This window comes from Anopheles maculipalpis, chromosome 3RL (assembly GCF_943734695.1).
Source record: "Anopheles maculipalpis chromosome 3RL, idAnoMacuDA_375_x, whole genome shotgun sequence".
Lineage (NCBI taxonomy): Eukaryota > Metazoa > Arthropoda > Insecta > Diptera > Culicidae > Anopheles > Anopheles maculipalpis.
In genome coordinates, this window is record NC_064872.1 from 10,293,236 (window position 1) to 10,315,338 (window position 22,103).

The 22,103-nt window shown below is 44.1% G+C and overlaps 2 protein-coding genes across 2 annotated transcripts in view; both read right to left on the reverse strand.

Moving 5' to 3' along the window:
• The window catches only part of LOC126564774 (lanC-like protein 3 homolog), a 205,702-nt gene that overhangs the window by 25,041 nt on the left and 158,558 nt on the right, over window positions 1–22,103 (reverse strand). The gene's annotated exons all lie outside the window — the stretch shown is intronic.
• Window positions 326–16,210, reverse strand: LOC126565769 (nuclear receptor coactivator 3). Its single transcript, XM_050222977.1, has 16 exons — window positions 16,154–16,210; window positions 14,953–15,340; window positions 14,660–14,818; window positions 13,438–13,845; window positions 13,067–13,355; window positions 11,446–12,986; window positions 9,817–10,029; window positions 9,081–9,170; window positions 7,862–8,696; window positions 6,595–7,260; window positions 6,392–6,520; window positions 5,915–6,231; window positions 5,567–5,837; window positions 5,131–5,268; window positions 2,132–2,686; window positions 326–399 (listed from the first exon to the last, which is right to left on the reverse strand). Exons 1-16 carry the CDS (start codon window positions 16,207–16,209, stop codon window positions 371–373), a joined length of 6,084 nt encoding a protein of 2,027 aa, XP_050078934.1. The 5' UTR covers window position 16,210; the 3' UTR covers window positions 326–370.

Here is a 22,103-nt window from a genome sequence, read left to right on the forward strand (position 1 = left end):
TCTCTCTCTCTCTCTCTCTCTCTCTCTCGAAACTCAATCACAGTCTCCGAATGCACGATGTGGTTCCGGCTTCACGATGAGGACGACCTGGTCGTCACACCATCCGCGCCATTGTGTCCCCCTCCGCCGCATTGTCTTTTCCCGTTTTTTTTGTTTGTTTGTTTTGTTTAAAGCGTTACATTTGCATCCTTTTACTAGCTTATAGCTAGGTTACACCTTCCCCCCTCCCGGGGGGGCAGTTAGTGAGGGGGGCAAATGAAGGAGGTGATGCTGTCTGTCTGTGTAGTCTTCTGTTCCAGGGAGTGGGGATCGGTTGTCTTTACTTCAATCCGACAGAAGTTTTTGCAGAAGAAGGGATGAATTTCTCGGGTCACCGGCTCGTGTTTCCTCCGAAAAACTCTATTTGGATTGGAATTACATAGGGGAAAAAAGACATATAATTTCATTACTAACTTATTTTCTTCCTAGCAGGATGCATCATCTTTCCCCCAAGACCCATTCGTATAATAGGTGTATTTTACAAAAATATTTAGCACAGTTATCACAATAGTATTTGATGTTGTACGATGGTGAAAAGCCAGTAGGATGAGCTGATGAGTTGGATGAACGGACCACTATATTATTGTTGATACACGTATGGATGCTAAAACTGTGTAAATGGGACACAAAAAGCAGCGCCTTTATGGATTGAAGATTTTTCCGACAAGTACATCAGTCAAACGTGTATGATTTTTCATTCGATGGAAATTTGAGTCCTAGCGATCTTCCAGACTGTCCACCGTTCATCGCTGCATGTATTTTAAAGGGTATGCCGAGATTTTTTGACGCTTTCATATATAGTTTTTTTTATGTCCCACAGTTTTTTGGCAATTTCCAATATATTTTAGGTTTTCACTACAAATATTTGATTTCGTTTTGGTAAGCTCTATGAGGAATTCTAAAATTGCGTCAAAATTCCTCTGGACGAGAAGATAAATAGCTGTGAGCGTCGAAAAACCATAGGAAAGTGTCAAAAATCGTTAGGACACCCTGTGCAGACGCAAAAATATAACACTTTTATTCACGTTTTATCACCAAGCGAGTCATTTGAAAATAGTGAGGGATAATATATTGTGAGCAGGATATAAATTGCTTTACAAAATTGTCGACGTTCATGTGACAATTTCTCAGCATGATCAGCTGACAGTGCTTGTGAAAAATATCTCTCCGACGATCGAAGCGACTAATACTAAATGATCTCATTTTGGGAAACTCCTGAATTGTTATCGAAGGACCGTACCTAATGATTATGTATATAAAATAAAATAGCAACAGATCGTCAAATCTTAAAAAAGCTAAAAAAACGATCATGACAAATGTTTCAGTAAAGTTTAAATTGTGCTAGGGATCGCTATAACATCTAAATGTATACGATCGTTTCATGGTGCTCATGAAAAGAGATTGGGTAAGTAGATCACCATTGCAAACAGAAGGGCAAACCACGTGTATGTTCAGACACTAAAACATTCTATCGGAAAAGTGTGGTTTTTACTATACAAAAGCAAAAAAAAAAACCTCTGTGCCCAGGACCTGTGAATCATCCGAAACGCTAAGAACAAACGATCTCTCTTTCTCGGTGGGGTGCACATTGCTACCTGGTGTTTTGAGCTAATGTTAAAGAAACAGTTTTGCTGCTTACCACCACCAAACAGGATGGATTCGAATTTTCATCTTTCGTCGGGCAAATTTTATCGCTAACGGATACTAGCATTCTAACTACCGACGATGCACCATCATCATCGATATCCGCCCCTTCTTCCGAATTTTTAACCGGTCCATCGATGGAAGCGGAAGATCTATCTTCGCTTAGGATGCTTTTTGGACATTTAGGTACTTGGATTTTTGAGAAAGTATCGAAAAGCACCAGACACCGGACGACGGAACATCGACGGAATCCGCCGCGGAGAAGAAATAGATAAATAGCATATGATTAAGGTGGAAATTAAAACTTCAAAACGCCACAACAGCTGTACAAAAATGGCGGACTGTACACGTGCGGGAACATCATCGGCAAGCACACTACATTCTCATTTCTCTGTTTATACACATCTTTGTCTAGTTGTTCATGGCGCGAGGTGACGTTAGCACTAACCTTTCTGGGTGAGATGGAAATTAAACAGCATCGATGGATCTAGGCCACTGGAAGTGTTACCGCTGTGAAGCATCATCGTCCCGGCGGATGGTCCGGAATCGGACAAGGATGTGCGTGTACTTCCTCCTCCACCCATATTACTACCACCACCACCACCACTACCGACACTACTCAGCATGCCTGACGATGTGCTGTTGGAGATCGAGCCGCAACTTCCGTTGCTGCTGCCTACGCTGGAGACATTCAGTCCCCCATTACTACCAACAACACTGGTCGCACCACCTTCGCTACAGCTTGGCAGGGACATTCCTCCAAGGGGCGACAGACCCATCGGACTACTGTGCGATGGTGGCCGTTGTGCCCGGCCACTAACAATGGCCCTTAGCTCCTGCCGCACCAGTTCCGAATGGTTAAGGCTTTGGCCACTTGAATTCGTACCATTGCTAAGACCTAAACCACTGGCACCGATTCCATTTCCAACGCCGCCTCCGCTGACGCCGCCGCCGCCGCCGCCACCGCCACTATTTCCACCACCGATAATACCACCGTTGAGACCTGCGAATAGAATGCCGTTATTAAGCGACGGGTGGACGGGGTCGATGATATCAAGACACAATTCTTCCTCTTGCACATGAAGGACAGAAGGAATAGAGGTAAACGGGCACATTTTCAAACACATACAGTGGGTGTGTGTGGACACATCATTTTGGTGAACACACCGAACAAAAGGAGTACGCAGAGTTTGCGTTTAACATATACACGGGGTTATGAAGGTACGGATGATGATATTTAGACGGAATATCCATGATACGGCATACGTACACTCGGAAGTGGAGGTGTTATTGAAAAACCCGACGGTGCAAATTTATATACACATTTACAAAACAAATAGAACAAAGAACACGCACTGATGAAGGTGGTAATTGGTGGTGGTGGTGGTGGTGGTAACAGTTATATTGCAGTGTAGTCCATAGGATTTTCAACCATTTCCCAGGTATGTTAGAATTTGCCCCGAGGTATTATGGCGATTTCCCTTCAAACAGGCTCGCAACGGATACAAAAATGTATAAAAAAATGTCAAAAAACTTTTTGACGGATTCAAAAATAACTGAGAAAGTGTGAAACATCTCTGGACTACCCTGTAATAACGGTGATTCTTCTCGAAGAAATCTTTTCAATATGTACAAAATTTAGATCTTATCGATTGAAAGGATGGCGTTACCTGAATCAACATGACAGAGACTTTTTTATCGTTAAACTTTCACACATTTTTACCCCCCAAAGGAGTTACCCTCTGCATAAATTAATTACATACGGTCGGCCCTTCAATCCCTGGATTTTTAGAATTAGTCACATGGTACAACATCATACAATTACAACTTAGCATTAGCACACCCAGTGGAACGGAACAAGACGAAAGCACAACAGTTGAAGAAGTTGGAATAGGATATAGTTACAAGAGAGCAAGAGAGTGAAGAAGCAGCAACCACAAAACACACCCAAAACACAAACACTGTGGACAGCGAAAGGTAGCAGATAGTATTGATTTTTTTATCCGCAGACAAGGACACATTCCCCGAATAGATATGGATGAAATGTGGCGAAGCGAGTTTTTTGTCGGTCATCCCCTTTTGTCATTAGCCAATTTGAAAGATGAACAAGTGAATGGATGGATGAAACACATACAACAGAGAACAAGAACATTAAGAAACAACAAACAACAAAACGGTGTATTTTGGAAGGGATTGATGAGCACGGAGCAAATAGGATATATGGCGCCCTTGTTAAAACATCCACGCACAGCAAACACACGCACACAAACACTCCTCTTCTCCACCACGGAGGGGATCGCACATTGGTCTTCGGCATGAAGAACAGAGGTTGCCAAACCCGGACACTGATATTATAGTTGCAAGGAGTCGAAGGCTATGAATGATCATGACAATTACTTTTTTGTGGGTTTCTCAGTGTACGGCAATTGGAGCTAATCTGATAATTGGCCAGATGTTTTCAAGAAATGCAAGACATTAAAGAGCAATATTTCTGCTAATCAATACTCGTTATCTAGATTGCTGTTCAGGTAAATGGCGTCGTATACAATGTAGTGCATATTATCTACAAATAAAAAAGTAACTTCATCTTCAAATTCTCACCATCTGCGAATGGAGAAAAACTGGTCAACTACTTTTAAAACAAATTTTAAGGAACATTTTCTGTGAATACTTCATCACATACAACACAATAAAGTGATCGCCAATAAAATAAGACCATCTGTTAATGTAAATCATACAAATGAGATAGTAAAGCCAATTTTCAACGAATCTACTTGGTTTTTTTTTAAATACGTTCCTGTCCTTGGATAAATCATGAAATCGATTATTCATGAAAAATCATCAAATCGAAAGAATTCTTTCTAATTTTGGGTATCTCTTCTTAACATTTCATAACTCTAGACTAATAAAAAATTTGTGGGTCTAACATTTTTCAAACACATTTCAGTTTTTCAGACGATTGCACATTAATTGATGCAAAACAAAGATGCTATTGATACTTCAGTTGCTGATGATTATTCTACCGAAATTTGAAAAGCGGCCATAAAAGTGATCTTTTATTGTTAGCGGTCACTGTAAGGGTTTGCAGACCCTGCTGTAGCTGTGTTCCGGGGTTATACTCTCTTTCATTTTTGTTAGGGAATTGGAAAACAGATTCGAAATGCAAAATTCCTTTTAAAACACAGGTGCAAGATGATTAGCGATCGTGCAATAAGTACCACTAGTGAAACAAAATGTGACACAAAATGATTGCGTATGATCGTATGAACTATGGCGCGAATGAAAGTGCATCTCGTTGCGTCGTGGTGTGACAAGAGCGGTTTTGTATATGACAAATGTGGGTGGATGGATGTGTGCGTGGAGAAAATGTTGTTGGTGGTGGTGCATGAGGAGTTTGGGGTTGGTGGGGCGAGGGGTGGTTTGGGTGGTGTACATTGCGTCTCTTACCAGTTTGACTGCGATTGAAGAAATCGCCTGGTGAGCTCGCCGTATGCTGCTGCATTGCTGCCGCATTGCCGAACATCATACCGTAACCGGTGGCATCCGGACCCGGCCCATGTCCACCGTACGCGGAACGGGGCGATCCTGCGAAAACAGCTATCTTTTAGCATGGTTCTTGTTCTCGTAAACCAGTACACTAGGCTGGGGGACCTAGCTGGTTTGATGCTGGTGTTTTTCTATCTTTCCATCGACAAAGGCTCGCGCTCTTCGCTTTTGCAACATAATCTTTCTCAAGATCACTAGGCCACGGTACGGAGTTAAACATTTCCAACCGCCAACGCCAATTAATTAACCATTCAATCAATGGCAAACAGTAAAAAAAAAATCGCTGGAAAGCGAAGCAATCTGTTTAAAAAAAAGCGAACCCTCTCCGAGTACTAACCTGGCAAGTGTTGAGTGGATTGCGGAGGCACACTGCCCTGCCGCTGGAGCCTCATCTGCTGGTTGGCATAGACGGGATTGGCAAAGTTCGGTGCGGACACGCCGACAGGAGAGGGGCTGGGTGGACCCGGAAACCCGCCACCGTCCACCATTGTTCCACCGAACGCATTTTGCTGCCGGGGCGTTCCAGGACTATTAAGCGTACCGCGCTGCCTTTGAGGTGGTCCAACAAACTGCCGGTTCGGAGCATTCGGATTAAATCCTCCCACGGACTGAAAACAAAAAAAAAGCTCTAAATATCTTCCACCATTACACGTGACTCTTTCTACTCGAATAGAACCATTCTTACCGAAAGCTGAGCATTCAGCATAGGATTTTGTTGCTGAATAGAAAGCCTTGCGTTTGCGTTCTGTTGCCACTGTTGCTGCTGTTGTTGTTGCTGCTGCTGTTGCTGTTGTTGCTGTTGTTGCTGAGGTGATTGCCCCGAAACGACCACATTCGGTTGGTTGACTGGTTGGCCCCCAACTCCACCACCGAACGGTGGTTGGCGCGGTGATAGCTGTTGATTGACATTACCACCTGCATTGCCAAACCCGGACACCATCTGCTGTAGCTGAGGAGATAGACGATGGCCTGGATTGTTGTTGAACGGGTTGCCTTGGAATCCTGCAACAGAAGCGTAGAAAAACAATTTGCGTTTGAACAACAATTTCCCACTTTATATTCTTCTTCTTCTTGGCTTAAGTACTTGCTGATGCCAAATCGGCCATTGAATAGCTTACGAGTCCTCACAACGGGGGAATGGCCCGGAAAGTATTTTACATACCTGCTTGTTGCGGACTAAGCTGCGTTCTCTGACTTGGACTCAACTGTTGCTGCATCAGACCTGGCGAAAATCCGGGACTAAGCTGTGAATCCGGCACATTATTTGCACGCGTCAGCGTCACGTTTGGAGCTTAAAAAAAGAGTAATAAGAAAATTTTATAAAACCACAAATCCAAGTCTGCAACAATATCTCCAACAACTTACGACCAAGGTCTGAGTTTGCCGTCGGGTTCACCGTAACCACCATCTGCTGCTTTTGCTGCTGCTGTAGCAATCGCGTTCGCTGCTGCTCCTGCAAAATGCGGTCCCGGTTTTGATGCTGCAGCTTCTGCATTGCAAGCAAATTTTGCGGTACCCCAGGATTCGCATTACCCATCTGACCCTGCGGTGGTATTCGCATCCGCTGCGTGTACACGGGAGGTGGTGTAAAGTTTTGATTTGGCCCCGCTTGTGACGATTGCTGTTGCAAACTGGTGCCAGGATTAAGGCCTGGACCACCTCCACCTCCCGTACCACCACCACTGCTGCTGTTGCCTGATCCGCCCGGACCTCCGCTACCAGGACCTACCAGGCCTCCTGTCGGTCCACTGCCGGGTGGACCACCTACAGGACCCATACTACCAGAGCCACCGCCACTGCCACCGCCGGAACCAGCACCGTTGTTTGCACCTCCGGCCATCGTGTGCATCGGATAGGCCGGCGGACTCCCACTGAACTGAGGTTGAGGCTGCGGTTGTAATGGAGAGCTTACATTTTCGTACTGCATTAACGATTTCTGGATGGCATTGATTGCCAACTTTTCTTGAATATCCGGTTGGCTCGACTGCGACGGTACAACCGACGATGTAGACGATTCAATTGGACTTAAGCCTAAAATATAAAGAAGAAAATTAGGTGCTATGATAAGAAGATCATTGCTAAAGGCACAGTGGGTAGTATCAAATGCTTCAAATGTTCAAAATCAAATGCTAATATAAAGGCTTCAGTGTTGAACTAACATCATCAGAATGCATAAAATAAAATTTTATCTTATGACGTTCTCCATTAATTTTCTTTAAATAACCTCTTGTTCTCAAATTGATCCAGTTCAATTTTTAATGGTCAAGTCTTAATTGTTAACTCGTATAAATATGAAGAATTCTGTGTAGGACTGAAGCTGTTTTTTTTCAAAAAGAACTGTTAAAAATGCAAAAACATTAAATGTGTTCCTGTGGAGACGCCTAATACTTTGTACAAAAAATGTAAAATATATTCGAATATATTTAAAAAAAATTGGTTTCCCTAACTTTTAACATGTGTGTGTTAATACTGGTCGTTATGGGTTTGATTTTAATTTTTAACTCAAATTTTCCTAATTCTATATAGTTCTATATCCTAGTATGATAAGGATACCAAGCTTTAGCATATCAAGATTCATTCACAATTGTCATACCCAAAAAATGTCCACTGTGCAGGGGATGTCAGCACTTACCTAAGATACTGTTGAGTTCACTTTCGGCAAAGTCGCCCTCCGGTGCAATCTCAATCACGTGATTAAGTATTTCGTTCAGCTCCGGATCCCACTCCGTTACGAGTTGCGTCGAGGTGGCGGACGTAGACGTTGCAAACGCACCGTTACCGCCACCGGCCGACCCGATACCGGCGTCCTGGATCGCGGGCGAAAAGTTTTGCTGCCGTTGGGCGGCCAACATTTGCTGCTGCTGCTGCTGCTGTTGTTGCTGCATCAGCGATGTATGGTGCTGCGGGTGTTGCGAATGATGTTGCTGCTGCAGGTGTTGCTGGTGCGCTTGGGGGTGTTGATGATGGTGCTGCTGTTGCTGATGGTTGAGGTAGATATCGGAGGATGTTGGAGGTTGCTGCGATTGAGAAGGCATAGCTGATTTGCGCATCTGCTGCTGCTGCTGTTGTTGCTGCTGTTGGAGGCGCATTTGGTTCAGCTGTTGTACTTGTTTTAAATTATTGTTGCTAGTGGTTAGATTGTTATTATTCAGCGTTTGGTTCGGTGCCGTTGAACTCGACACGTTCGCTAGCTGGCGAGCGAGGCCGGAGTTTGGTATGTCCGGGATGATGCGATTGAACGGCATGGCCGTTTGCATTGGCATCGGTGCTTTGGCCGGGTTGGCCAGCAACGAGGCCAGCATCTTGTTGCGTTCGCGCAACTTTGACGGTCTACTGTCCGTACGCTTGACCGCGGCACCCTCGTCTGGCTCGGTCGAAGGCCGCTTACGGTCATTACTTTGTACCCGTAGCATCTGGATGAGTTCTTCGTTGTTCATTGGCGACTGATTATGCTCCTTTGGCTCATCCTAAGGAGAAGAAAGCGGCAAACAATAATGTGCGTGTTACTTGTATGCTGAAATGCGTGCTTTAGTTTGGCAATGTCTTTATGTACACATATGCGGATCGATCAATTAAATCCAGCGTGAACAGTATTTTTTAAGATAATTAATTGTCCCATGTGCTTATATAATACAAAAAAAAAATTACACATACACATAACAATTACAGTGTTCGTAAATAAAACTTCCGGAAACTATATGATAAGAACAAAACATTATCTAGAACCATTTTATGACTCATCATGTAGCTTATGTGGCTTTCCATGGTTGTGTGGTGTGGGCAACATTGGCATATTTGGTTACGTGGTCTGTACAACCTGTGTGCAGATCAAACGGCCGGACAACACTTACTTTAACCTTTTGCAGCTGCTTGAGAAGTTCGCTCGGACCTTGTCGGTTGCGGGCGTCACTTTCGTCGTCGTCACTTTTGTCGTTGAGCAGCTGGAATATTATTGAGTTGAGTGTGGAGAAGGTTAAACATGAGTGTCATGTTTATCGCGTTTTGTAATTGCTAGTATCTAAAACACCATCGTGCCAATTCATTTTTTTAATCATTAGAGAGAGTGTGTGTTAGAACGGTCAGCAGCAAACAATAAGTCATACATAATGGGAGAACGCAATATTATCAACCAAAGCCTAATACTTGTGGTTAAATACACGAGCGGATAACTAGTTCAAACTAAAATAAAGAGTAGTTAGTAAGGTGGATAGGTTAAAACACAGTGTGAGTGTTTGTGTGTGGTGGGAAACGGAATACGCCAAATCTATATTAACAATGTATGTTTGTGTCTTTCAATCAAATGAATAAAAAATTCAACATCATAAGATAGAGAAGCAGGCTCGATCATAACTTAGTTTGCATTAGATGAACGTTATAGAACGCGTCGTATGTGATGGAATTGTACAAAACACCATTATTAACACCGTGCTTAAGTGAAAGTAATTGAAGAGTAACAAAGCATATATCACAAAAAATAAGCATCTTTTGTGCAACAAGGTTCATTAAAATCTCACAATCGAACTACAAACGAAACGAACTAGGGAAAGGTAAATGCTGATAGAGAGGCCAGCAGTAGGTTATCCGTACCTGTAATAGCATATTATTGCTAGTGGATTTATTATTCTCATTTCCCGCTGCACGGGTTGTTAACCCGAGCCCACTTACACCACCACCACCACCACCACCATTATTACTACCCTGCGCTGGTGTTCTAACTGATTGAGGTATACGTTGTGAAAGAGAGGCGGTATTTACTTTATTGCCATTACTATCCTTATCTTCTTCGGAATTTAGCAAGCCCTACAAAAAGGAAACCACAAATTATACAAAATAGAAAAGAGAGGAAGAGAAGAATAGAAACACACAATAAGAGGATTGGATGTAAAACTGGAAGGATTATAACGGGGGATAGAGAAATGGTGTGATGACAGGCGCGAGAACATGAGAGCGGTCATATGTAATTAAATTTGGATGAAAATGCCAGCAGAGAACAAAGAAAAAACAGTTCGCCAGCATCGACACGTGTATATACTCTGTGCGGAAAATCCATTACAATACAGTCGTTGTCGAGAATGTTGGACGAGAATACATGTTGTAGTGTAATGACTCGTTGAGCAATACAACATTTGTTTTCCTAGTAAAAAGACTTGTACATGCATTATTGAATTTGTACCATAGTTTATTGATCACCAAATCTCTTCTAAAAGTCTTCTGTGAATCAAAACACATTCAGAAAATTTTCAATAAACTTATGCAAGACTTCAAAACACCCGTAAAAATACAACCATATACAACAACGTAAAACCCGTACAGGACACAATACAGGTTCAGTGAGAAGAAGGATTGTGTGTACTTGTAAGCCGAAAAGGTCCCAAAAATGGGTGGCCAAAGGCTAGAGTGACTAAAATGGATGAAAGGAGCACTTTGGTGACACGAACCGCTTTAGAACACGAAGTTTGACCGATAGCACAGTCAATTGCTAGAAGCCATAGGAGAGAAAGTCTAAGACCAATAAGGAGTTATGTTGCAGTCGTTATCAACCTATTTTTAAATCCAAAATGAGGAGAAATTGATAAACCAAATTTATCCCCTAGCATATGGTGATGAAACACCTGATTTTATATTTTATTTTTTACACAATTTTCGATAATTTTATCTAGATGGGCGTCTCACACCGTATGAATGGCACTCTTGCTTGCAGTACTCAAAAAATCACCACATTTTCAAAAGAATGTTTAAGTAAGTTACAGCGAAAATTGCTTAAACTGGTACACTTTCTCCAACTTCTGCTAGGTCAATTTATTCCAGTTAGACGTTGTGAAGTAACAGAGCTAAATAGTTATGATAAATATTTGCAGAAACGTTAATATGGTGCAGATGTTGTTAGAATGTTGGTTTAATTTAGTTTGCACAACAAAACGTTCATACCCATGCAAGTAAGTGATTAGAATAAGAACCAAATCTAGGATATAACAGACTATTTATCATAAAGATTACCCGCGTACAAGTAAAATATGTTGTTAGTAGAGTCAGATTATTTCGAATAAATTAAATTTAAAATTATAAAAAATATTAGTACTCTGTTATTGACGATCATTACAGCTTATATTAGACTAATGCATAACACCGAAAGGTTTAACACATACGAAGTATACCCCCACAAAACAGCTAAACAATACGGAGCAATAGTTTTTGTATGGTGAAACGTTTACATACCTTCAAAATACGATTCGGATTCCGATGGTCATGGTCCATATCCAACCCGGATGAGGATGAGGCATTTGAGTGAGGTCGTTTGGTTGTAAGCAGATTCCGCAACCGTTCGGAATCGTGCGTATTCGTTGGTGGCTGCTGCGTTTGTTGCTGAAGATGCTGCTGTAGATGCTGTTGGTGATGTTGCTGTTGTGGATGTTGCGGCTGCCGTTGCACCATTTGCTGCGATGGCATCGTAGACTGATGCTGTTGCATTGGTGACATATGGGGATGATGGTGTTGCTGCTGCTGCTGCTGTGACTGAATGTCCTGCAGCTTATCCTTACTATCCTCGAACGGAAACTGAAACGCGTTCGCTCCGAAAGGTGTTCCAGTATTGTTGTTGTTGGTATTACTGTTGTTATTGTTGTTCAAGGATAAGCTAGGATTGATGAGGTTGCCGCCACCACTACTACTGCTGCCTCCCGGCGCACCGCCATTGTTGGAAGGTGAAGGCATGCCGCCCATCGTGTTGCCTGAGTAGTACGGCGTCATCGGTGACGCACACATCGGTGCGGCCGCTGGACTGTACGCACTGACGGACGGAGGTCGAGGAGTGCTGACCGGTGTGACGCTGGTGCGCGAGTCGGGCCGTGAGTCCCACCCAACACCAACAGCCTCCATGTCAAACGTGGAATGTGGAAATTCGAGCTCAAAGTCAGTGTTGAAGAAGTTACTATTGTCGGAGGACGGCGCACACAGCAACGACGATGAGTTGGGATTACTTCGCGGCGATACTATCGAGCTCATCGAAACCGCCGGACCCATGCCCATCGATGTTCCCGATGATCCTCCTCCTCCTCCACCGGGGCCCGTCGTCATACCACCGCCGGACATACTGCCTCCGGTCATACTACCTCCAACCGAACCACCAAGCATGCTGGATGTGTTTGGTGCATTGCCACTGCCGGCACTACCACCATTCAGCACGCTCGACATTAGCGGTCCACCCATATTACTAACTCCCTGTGTGATTTGGGCCATGTGACGAGCTACGACGTCGTTGGCACCGTTTAGGCCGCCCCCTGTCACCGAGCTGCTCGTGCTTGGCATTAGCAGCCCCATGGATGAGGATGAGGTAGGATTGCTGCTACTGCCATTGTTATTGTTAATGTTGCTGCCGCTCATTGCCGCACTAAGGCCACCACTACTGTCACCGCCACCCATCACCATTCCCCCACTGGTGTTGCCACCGCCATCTGCTGATAGCATGGCGACTTCATTTTCCGTCAGCACGGTACAGATGGCCATTATGAAGTCGGACTCGTTTGGTTTGGTGCTGCGGAAGAGCTTCGACTGTGTCTTCACGTGCACGTACACGTCCGGTCCACCGAGACGCAAACGATAGGTCAACTCGTGCGGGGTTCCGTTGGATGAGCGTACATTGCTGAGGTGCTCGTTCAATCGCGGCCGGTCCTGGTAGTGGCAGATGTCGTAGATGGACCGAATGGTTTCTTTGGTAAAATTTCCTGCAAACTGTTTCCTTAGGGTCGATGAGTTATAATCTAAAAAGATAGTGAAAAGACAGGTATTAGACTTCGTAGTTAACGCGAGAAAGATAAACAGCAAATCAGGTGAAACGTACTTATAATGTTACCGCTAGTATCCAGCTTTAATGTTAGCTGTTCGTCCAGCGTTTGTGGCATGGTGGTAGTTTCTATTGTTGCCTGATCGTCCTCGGGTAGTGTAATTAGACAAAGCACCGAGGACGATTCCTCCGTATCATCCTTCACAGGAGCAGAGATGATGAGCAGATCCTTGTACTTTTCCAAGCGCTGCTGCTTCTGCTCGATCGTTTCGTTTGCCCCTTCTGGCGCCCTTAGTAACCAACGAATTTTAGTACGAATGGTACGCTTTGGCGTCTGATAGAACATCTGCAGAGGGTAAGATAAAGGTATAAAGTTAGAGCTGATGATTGCAAACCTTAGTAAGGTAGGTTGGTTATGAGATACTCACCTCATTTTGATCCCAGTTTAGCTCAAACGAATTCTTATTTAAAATAGGACTCAGCTTTGAATGATCACCAGTATGCAGGTACGAATATATAGACTGTCCGTGAAGTTCCGTGCGCGAGTAGTGCAATACGTCGCGGACGTTCTCCGTGGCACATTCGATCACACCCTCCGAGTTGATCTCTAGCAGGGCCCAGCCAACGTTCGAGATGTAATGTTGCACCGCCTCGAAGTAGGCTGACTTTTCCGGCGAGTGGCCGTTTACCGAGGGTTCCGGTAGTGGCGGTTCAGTGGATGACACTTCTCCCTGTTGCACCGGGTGCAGTTTACAGGAAGCAGAACAATCCGGTGAGCATTTGGAACACCGCGAACCAGTAAGATTCGGGTTTCCTTGCTCTAGCATATGACGAAACTGTAAGTAGATGAAGGACAATTGTTAGTGTTTGTTGCTTTCTTGGAGCTAGCACCTAAATTATTTCCCCCTATTAGATCGAGCGAGTTTTCAGGTAGATCCTACACTACGATCAGGTTATACACTCGACAATGCAAAACTGCAGTGCGCTACGGCCGTGGATGAAATACAACAAAATAAAACGCGTTGGCACATAATAACATCGCAAGAATTATGTGCTAAAAATAGATTCCCTCCAATCAGCAGCTTATCCGTGCTAAGTGGCATCTTGGCGCCGTGGAACATGAATTCAAACCTTTTTTTTTTCATTGAACACATTTCTCAGCCTACAAACGAAATGATAATGGACATTGTAAGAAAAGCATAGTCGATTGCTATCGATTGGCATTGGTATAACTTGTTGAAGTTGGTATAGCTAATCAGTTGGCAAACATGCATGTTCGTGCAGTACGCGAATGATCACGAAAGTTTGTTAGGTCCATGAATGGCGCATACGTTTCATAATAATATGAAGATGTCCTGAGATAGTAATGATTAGTGAGGGCGACGAGCTACCTCGTGAGGGAGAAGAGCTCTGAGAGTGCAAAGAGTTAGTTTCGTGAGGGAGATGAGCTCCAAGATGGCGAAGAGCTACATCATGAGGACGAAGAGCTACCTAGTGAGGGAGAGGAGCCCGGAGAATGCATAGCAGAGCTATCTCTGAAGAGCGTAGAGCTTGAAGAGTGCGAAGAGCAACCTCGTGAGGACGAAACCGGCTAAAGAGATGATGTAGAAGACTCACTACCCAACACTAGTAATGACTAATCAAACTTACCGTTCGTACAACTTCACTTAGTATCGCCGCTTTGTCTGGTTTGCAAGCGGTCATATCCCGCTTGATCTGCAGAAACTCGCCAAGTTGTTCAATGTACTCATTTTCTAGCTCTCGGCGACGTTTCTCGTTGTTGCACTTATTGATCTGTGACTGTGGCTGCTGTTAAGCGGGAAGACAGATCCAGGAGCAGGTCCCAAGATAGAAAAGAGTGAGAAAGTGAAGAAAAAAGATGGAAAGATAAATTGGTATTATCCAGACAAGGAATCCAGTGATTTGGCTGTTGATCTTCGTACCTTCGCGTCTGGTTTGCGGCGAATCTTTTTCGATGCAGTAGGCGGACAGGCCACGGATGGTACGACGACATTCATTATTTTTGACTGACTCTGCAGTTGTGATGCTGGAGCTGCTCCCGGTGTAGCTGTGGCGGCGGCTGCTGATTGCGTCGCGTTGATTTGGTTCTGCAACTGAGCTGGTGACTGCTGCTGCTGCTGGACACTGGAGGAATGTTGTTGTTGCTGTTGTAACGGCAGTGTTGAGGCTGACAGTCCACCGAGTCCACCCAAACTTTGGCCACCGGTTTGCGATGTGGAGTAGAACGATGCTTGAGACGATTGCGTTGACTGCGACAGTTGTGTATGCACAAGCCACTGGTCCGGCAGTGGTAGTTCACATGGGCCAAGCCTGCACAGGGAGGGTGAAGAAAAAAGGAAAAAAAAAAGGAATAAGAATAGTTCGTAAAGCCTCTAACCGTTTGATGTTTTTGAAGAGCAAAGAGCATATGGGTGTAAACGGTTCATGATGTTCACCGGTGTTTCGCTTTACCGAACACCTTCCCATCCTGCCAAACGGCTATCGGAGAGTCAACTCGCTCCTCTATATACGTATAGTGTGTGTACACTCGTATCTCTGTATAATCGTAACTTGCGCAATCAGCAGTTATCAGCATGTGAAGACCCGACGACCACCTTCCATCCCGGGGAGTAGAGTGTTTTCAAGATTATGGGTTTCTGTGAGCGTGTTACAGTGTCGTGTGAATTAGATGATTTCTTTGTCAAACACAGCACAACATCAACGCCACCAACTGGGTTGCTGCACCACCTTTGTAAATGTTCGGACAATCAATTTGCAACGCCACACGTTTGTTGTAAACGATGAATGGTGTATTTTGTAGGCTCTCCGCTCTTATCATTAGTAGATTGAAGCGAGCCACAAATTCACCACTGGCGTTCATCAGTTTTATCGGCTTGACTTAGTACCGCGAATCATAACCGAACACCTGGCAAGATTGTGTGGGCTGGGTCTTGGTCTAGCGAAGGCGAAAAAAAGCATCTGCGACAGGATGTGACAGTTGGAAAAACGTCGCACAAGCAAGTTACTAGAGTCCGGGCAAACGATCTAGTTTATTTACACTAAACAGTTCATAATTTGTCCCCAAATAAAGAGTCCGTGGATGCTCCATTCACAGTCAGCACATTTAAAAAACCCAAAACACACCTATAGCACGCTGGCACGGTAGTAATACTCGCAGTCCTGCCACACCGACGACTCATATCTTTTTCGTTTGTTTTTGTTTAAAATTCTGAGCATTAAAATGCTTCCAAAACGCCACTTTGTTGGAACACACCAAATTGAATCGATTCATCACCACATATAAACAACCGTCAACACACCACACACACGCACGTCCACTGCGTGGATGGAAAACGGATCTTAGCCAACCCTGCCTTCGGCGACGAAACGCTAGTGGACACTGGTCCACCCACGGCAAACAACTGAGCCCGTGGACCGTGCAGTTTATTCGATTTATTTATTACACCCTAAGGTATGTTATCAGTTTACGGCGGTTCAGGTTTCTACGTTGCGTTCCCTCTATCAATTCTTCTTGTTCCTGTGGCAACACTTGTATCATCCCCGCTGGTTGTACAGTGGAACAGTCGTTTCGCTCAACCGCTGGGGATATGATGATGTAGTAGAAATTTAGTTCCTTTTTCGAAGCTGGTGATACAGGCACCGTATATTTTGGGGGATAAGGCAGATGAGCGTATCATTGACGGTTGTAAAATTCGGATAGGAAATGAATTACAATTTTAGTAAATTTATCACGTTTCTAGCTGCGTGTGCTAGAATTGGCCTTTTTTGGAGGTAGAAGTGTGGAAGATCTGGTGTACGACATTTAACAACTGACTGAAGTAGAGAATTTTTTACTATAGTTACTTAAGTGATAAAAATTTTGCAAACCTATTTAGAGTCCCTTTTCCGCCATTGTAAGCTACAACGCCCCAAAAAATGTAAAAAAAAAACATCCACCATCTGCCATTGTTTTTAATAGTCGTCTCTCAAAGAGCTCATTGGTCTTTTGTTTAAATGTGCCCATTAAAGGGCTGTAAATGTGCACAATTATTCTTGTGTGGCATCATAAAACGATTGTCCAATGGTTACAATTCTTGTGCAGGGTGCAGCCTCCCGGATTTGCAGCTTCACCTCACAATGGGCCCGAATTAATGCAGCGCCAAGTAAAGCACAGACAACCAACAACAAAGCATCTGCGCAGCACGCAAGCACAAACGGAATTCTCCAAACATGGAGTTTGGGTCGTTTCGTCAAGGGAACCAACTACGCTAGGAAAGGATTGAAGCTAGATTTGTCATTTCTGAGCGTATGCCCTTGCCCAACTCTGCTGGTATGATTCATCGCGGAAATTCATTGAAACAACAATTTACGTAAGCTGATGTACACCTAACAGATTGTTTTGTCAGGTTGTCTGTAACCTTCTGCCTATGTTTTGCGTCGGCTAAATACTTCATTCAAAGAGGAATAAGGTTGCAAGAGAAATGAGGATAATAGTTTCTACAATAATAGTTTGATTTTTTGGATTAAGAGGGACGAACCGGAGGTGAGGTGACAACGGTGACCGGAGTTCAATTTCCATCCGGAACTGACTATCCGACTACGTGGTATCGTGCGAGTCTAGTAAACCATTTGATAGCCGGCGTGACCAAGAAGGTCGCTTAGCCAAGAAGAAAAAGTGTTTTATTTGGAATATTTTACTCAAACTCACCAGCACATCATATCGGATGGAACTTTTTCGAAACTTAGCAAACGTATCCTTAACTTTTTCGCCCTATGCAGAAGAAACATTCACGATTACTATTAGCGAGACCAGAACCAGACACCACATCACACAAAGAAAACAAAGACAAACTATAAACCTTCTCAACGCCACTACCAAATCGTTACTGCGCTTACCACCAGCTATGCTGCTCATAGTCATTATAAAGGAGCTTTTCCCAGCTCACAGCATGATGTGCGTTGTGCAGTAGTAGTATGACGGCACATTACTCATAATGGTGAAATTCGGAAGCAAATATCTCCCCCAATATATGTGCTGGTAGACTAAAAGATCGCCAAACTGTACGATCGCGAAAGGAAATGAGTGAGTCTCCACAAAAATGCTACAAATTTTACACGATAACTTTACAAAACTTAACTAACGATCACTACACGATCTGCAGGAAGCTCTAACGAATTGTTACAGACCGACAAAAAGCGCAACTTCGATGAGAAACAAACAAAAAACAAAAAATCACCAACGAAATTAAACGTTACGGATCCACGCAAAAGAAGTGGGTCAAGTTCAGAGCGCGACGAATTCCAACTCCATTGCAGATATACGCGTGGGGCCAGAGCAGCAGCATGATTGGCGGGCAAAAAGGCACTCTCGCTTACGTCATAATATCGCTGTTGTTGGGTGTTCCATTCACGTTGCACCAACACACATCAACTGGCTCACTTTCTGCATGAGGTGTTGTCGTAGGTATTACATATTTCCATAACCGTTCAGCAGGTGTTTAAGGTCGGAATAGCACTGCAGGCAACCCTTTTTTTGGAACCGACCAGAATTAAAGAAATCAAACAGATCTGTGGGCGATCTAAGGGGTCCATGTGATTGGACTGTTTAAAATAAAATTTAAAAAAAATCTTTGAACAAAAATTTGATTCAGATCTCTGTCCCTTTGTTCTACACTACTGGGTCATTTCTGCAAAGCACTAGATAGCGCGCTGCAATTTGTGTCGCGACGATTCCACCTTCCGATTGTTTATCCTGGGCTTATACCGTGTGTTCGCTGGCATGATGAGGATACTTTGTGTTGCAATGCATTTAAATGCAACAGCTTAACTTGATATCTCAGTTTGTGTGTGTGTGTTTGATTAATTAAAGCTCTTTGTAATGCACGCACCAAAAAAGTGATTAATCAAACTAAGAAAGCGAAAAGAACACTACCACAAAAGAGCGCCATTTTCTGGCGTGATCTTCGGGGTGATCTCTAAGGGTGGAAGATGGAAGCTGTGCTAGCTTTGCAACTTATCACATCTTCACCACAGCCAGTAGCAGTGGTCAATAGGAGCGGTGGTGGGCATGCGACGAATTTACTCTCCCAATTTCGACTGATCAAGGCAGTAACACCACATTTGCGCGCCAATTTTTCTGCCATCTTAGGCGCTCCATTCGTTTTGCAAACCACTTTGTGATCGTTTGCCACCTTTACTCTCGCTCTCTCTCTCTCTCTCCCTCACTTCTACAAAACACTTTCCATCTCTCTCTCTGCACGTCCGCCGGCCGAGAAACCACCCCGAGAGAGGTGTTCTTCTCTTGAGGGGATGCACAAAATCGGTGTCAGTGGGTCACAGTCAAATCGTGTGACCGTCGACGTCGTCCGCCGTGCCAAGTTTACTTGCGGGGTCCAAAAACGGAGACCGACCGGCTCGCTCGTTTGTGTGTGTGTATTGGTGAATGGTAAGTACACGCGAAGGTTTTGGGGTAGGAACCTACCGAACAACACTGCAACAGCGGTGCAATGAACACGCACACACCACCGCAAACCCGTCTATGCAGTTGACGATAATAAGTGCTGCATCCTATTGCATGAATTGTGCAGATCATTCCGCATGACGCATGTAATACGTCATGTAATGGGGGGTGGGGGGTGTCTTTGTTAAAATTTGGCTTAAAAAAAAAAAGTTCAAATATTTTCCTCTACAACCCTTTACTGGGGGGGGGGGGGGGGGTTGTTTTTCTTCAGGAGAGAGCTTTTCTTGATTTACTCAGAGTGGAAAAAAAGCTTTCGGTTCGGCCCGTAAGTACACAAAAGCGGTACAAGCATCGATTAAATGCTGAGTGTATCAGAGTTGGGTGGAAGTATGAGCGTGTGTGCTCTGGGGTTTGTTATGCAAATCCGGTGACGATGGCAACCTGTGCAAAGCGGAAGCGGACTGGTTTTCCATTGCGGAGTGAGAGGTGGCGGAAAACCGGAGAAGGACTTTGGGGAGGAAAGAATGGAAGAATGGAGCTTGAATTTCACTCAACTTTGGAAGGAAAAAAATATCCAATTACGACGATTGCTGTGCGTGGGTGTGAGTTTTGGTTAAGGGAGGCAAGCGATGGGGAGAGGTGTGAATGTGTCATAGAGAATTTTGCTTTCGCCCCTTCCGATATTGCTCTGCACGGATGATAATGAAACTGGTTTATGCTGGTACTTGACATACGCCGGCCGGGCTCATTAGTTGATCCGATCTATTTTCTTTACAACTTGACACCAACAATTTAGCATTTCGTTAACGTTTTCAATACGATTTTCTTCTTTTTGTTTAGATTTTGTTATTAGGTGGAAGAATATAAATTCGTTTTCAACATAGAAAAATTAGGTAATATTCGCTTGCAAGGCGAAAAAACAAATCAAAATTGCTTTAATCCATCCCACCAATCAAAACAGTCAACATTAATGAGCTGTGCGCAACTGGCTGGAAGTAAGTTGAGTAAGTTACCTACCACACCAAAAACTGAACTTTTGGTAAATTGCTCGAAGGGGGCGGGGGGGTTTGGGGTGGGGGTATATAGCAATTTGGTAGAGCGTCATAAATTTGGAGTGGTAAAATGTGAAGCTATTCATCCAGATTCTAGTGGCGAAACACTTAAATGAATAATGCGTCTCCATCAAGATGCCTCCACCACCCCCCCCCCTCCCCCTCTTTTTCAGAAAAGATTGCTCAATATGATGCTTACAATAAACTGTAAGCATGAAGTTGTAATTGAATCGATCATAAATTTTCAACTCTTGAAACACGGAGCGTCGGCTAAAAATGCCATTTCGGTGAGAAAAAATACCGAACCCGAGCGATGGTGGCGAAGAAGCGTAAAGGGTTCCCCGGGTGGCCGAATTTCAAAGGGAGGAGAGGGGTGGTTGATGGACAAAATGTGCGACTTTAAATGAAATCGGACAAAGCACACCGGATCCATTATTACACCACGGCGCTGGCGACGCAATAACGCAACAAATGTTGTGTCTATTCGAGTGCGAGTCACGAAATATATGAGCAACCATTGAGGATTTTTGTTTGCTGTTGTTTCTCTTCCTTCTGTTACTAAAAGCCTATTGACACACGGAGATATACAGCCGCTTTGGCAGAGGAACTAAGATCGTCCGGATGTCGTAATCGTGTCGAATGAGTCTCGCGTCCACTATGCTTTCTCAGCTGGAAAACAAGAAACAAAAAAGCCTCCCCGAAAGAAGAAAAACCCCCTAACTGAATCAACCGGCTAAGCTTTTATATCATAGCACAGCTTTATATCATACTACCACCCCTCCCAGGGTCTTGCATAAGACCCGGAATTTGAAAGTTTTCATCACCGGAAACAAAAAACACGGTGCTTGATGACAAACGGGTGTAAAATGGTTTGCTTGCTGCAGGGTAGAGCATAAAGCAAAAGCCCCACAAATTCTGCCATGTTGTGCGAAAAAGCGGAACCCAACCCAACAGGTTGGTTATTGTAAATTTAAATTTAAAAGCTTGATTTCCCCGAAAAAAAAACTCCACACACCTGGTAATGGTGGGAGGTGATTGTGGCCTGAGGTGGTGGACCATACGAAAATGCGAAGAAGAAAGTGACTTTGTGTAGGAAACGGTACCAAAACCAGCAAGCAAGCAAAGGGAAAGCGAGAGCTCTCGATTTCGACTGACGCCGTACGCGGCCGCAATGGAAAAGGGCTATAATAAGGGTGATGGTAAACATGTACGTCAGATGCCTTCGTAACTAGCTCATTGCCATTGTTACGGCGTCAAGATCATCCATCCCATCGAATCGCAATGCCACCCATACACAGCCACACTCAGTCGCGAACACGTTTGGAATGCGCAGTCGCGTGCAGATACACAAATATTTCGATTTGCACCTTCTCTTCATCCCACAAAAAAACTGAGTTCTCTTGGACTCCCTCTCTCTCTCTCTGTGTTCTCTCTATTTTATAAAGAGAAGAAGAAAAAAAAAGCTCGCGATTCCCCAACGCCGTTGCGGAACCAAAATTTTTGTCTCGGCGCAAAATCAACCGCTCCCTCCGCCAAACTCTTGGATATTTTATCCACCACATCTCACCCTCTTCGAATGCCA

Excerpts from the sequence above, each read along its gene's own strand:
- LOC126565769 (XM_050222977.1), bottom strand. The coding sequence starts at position 16,209 with ATGAGTCGTCGGTGTGGCAGGACTGCGAGTATTACTACCGTGCCAGCG. Across the intron at positions 14,819-14,952 it reads GCCGCAAACCAGACGCGAAG|CAGCCACAGTCACAGATCAA; the intron begins GTACGAAGATCA and ends CCCGCTTAACAG. Across the intron at positions 400-2,131 it reads TTTCCATCTCACCCAGAAAG|AGTTTTTCGGAGGAAACACG; the intron begins GTTAGTGCTAAC and ends CAATCCAAATAG.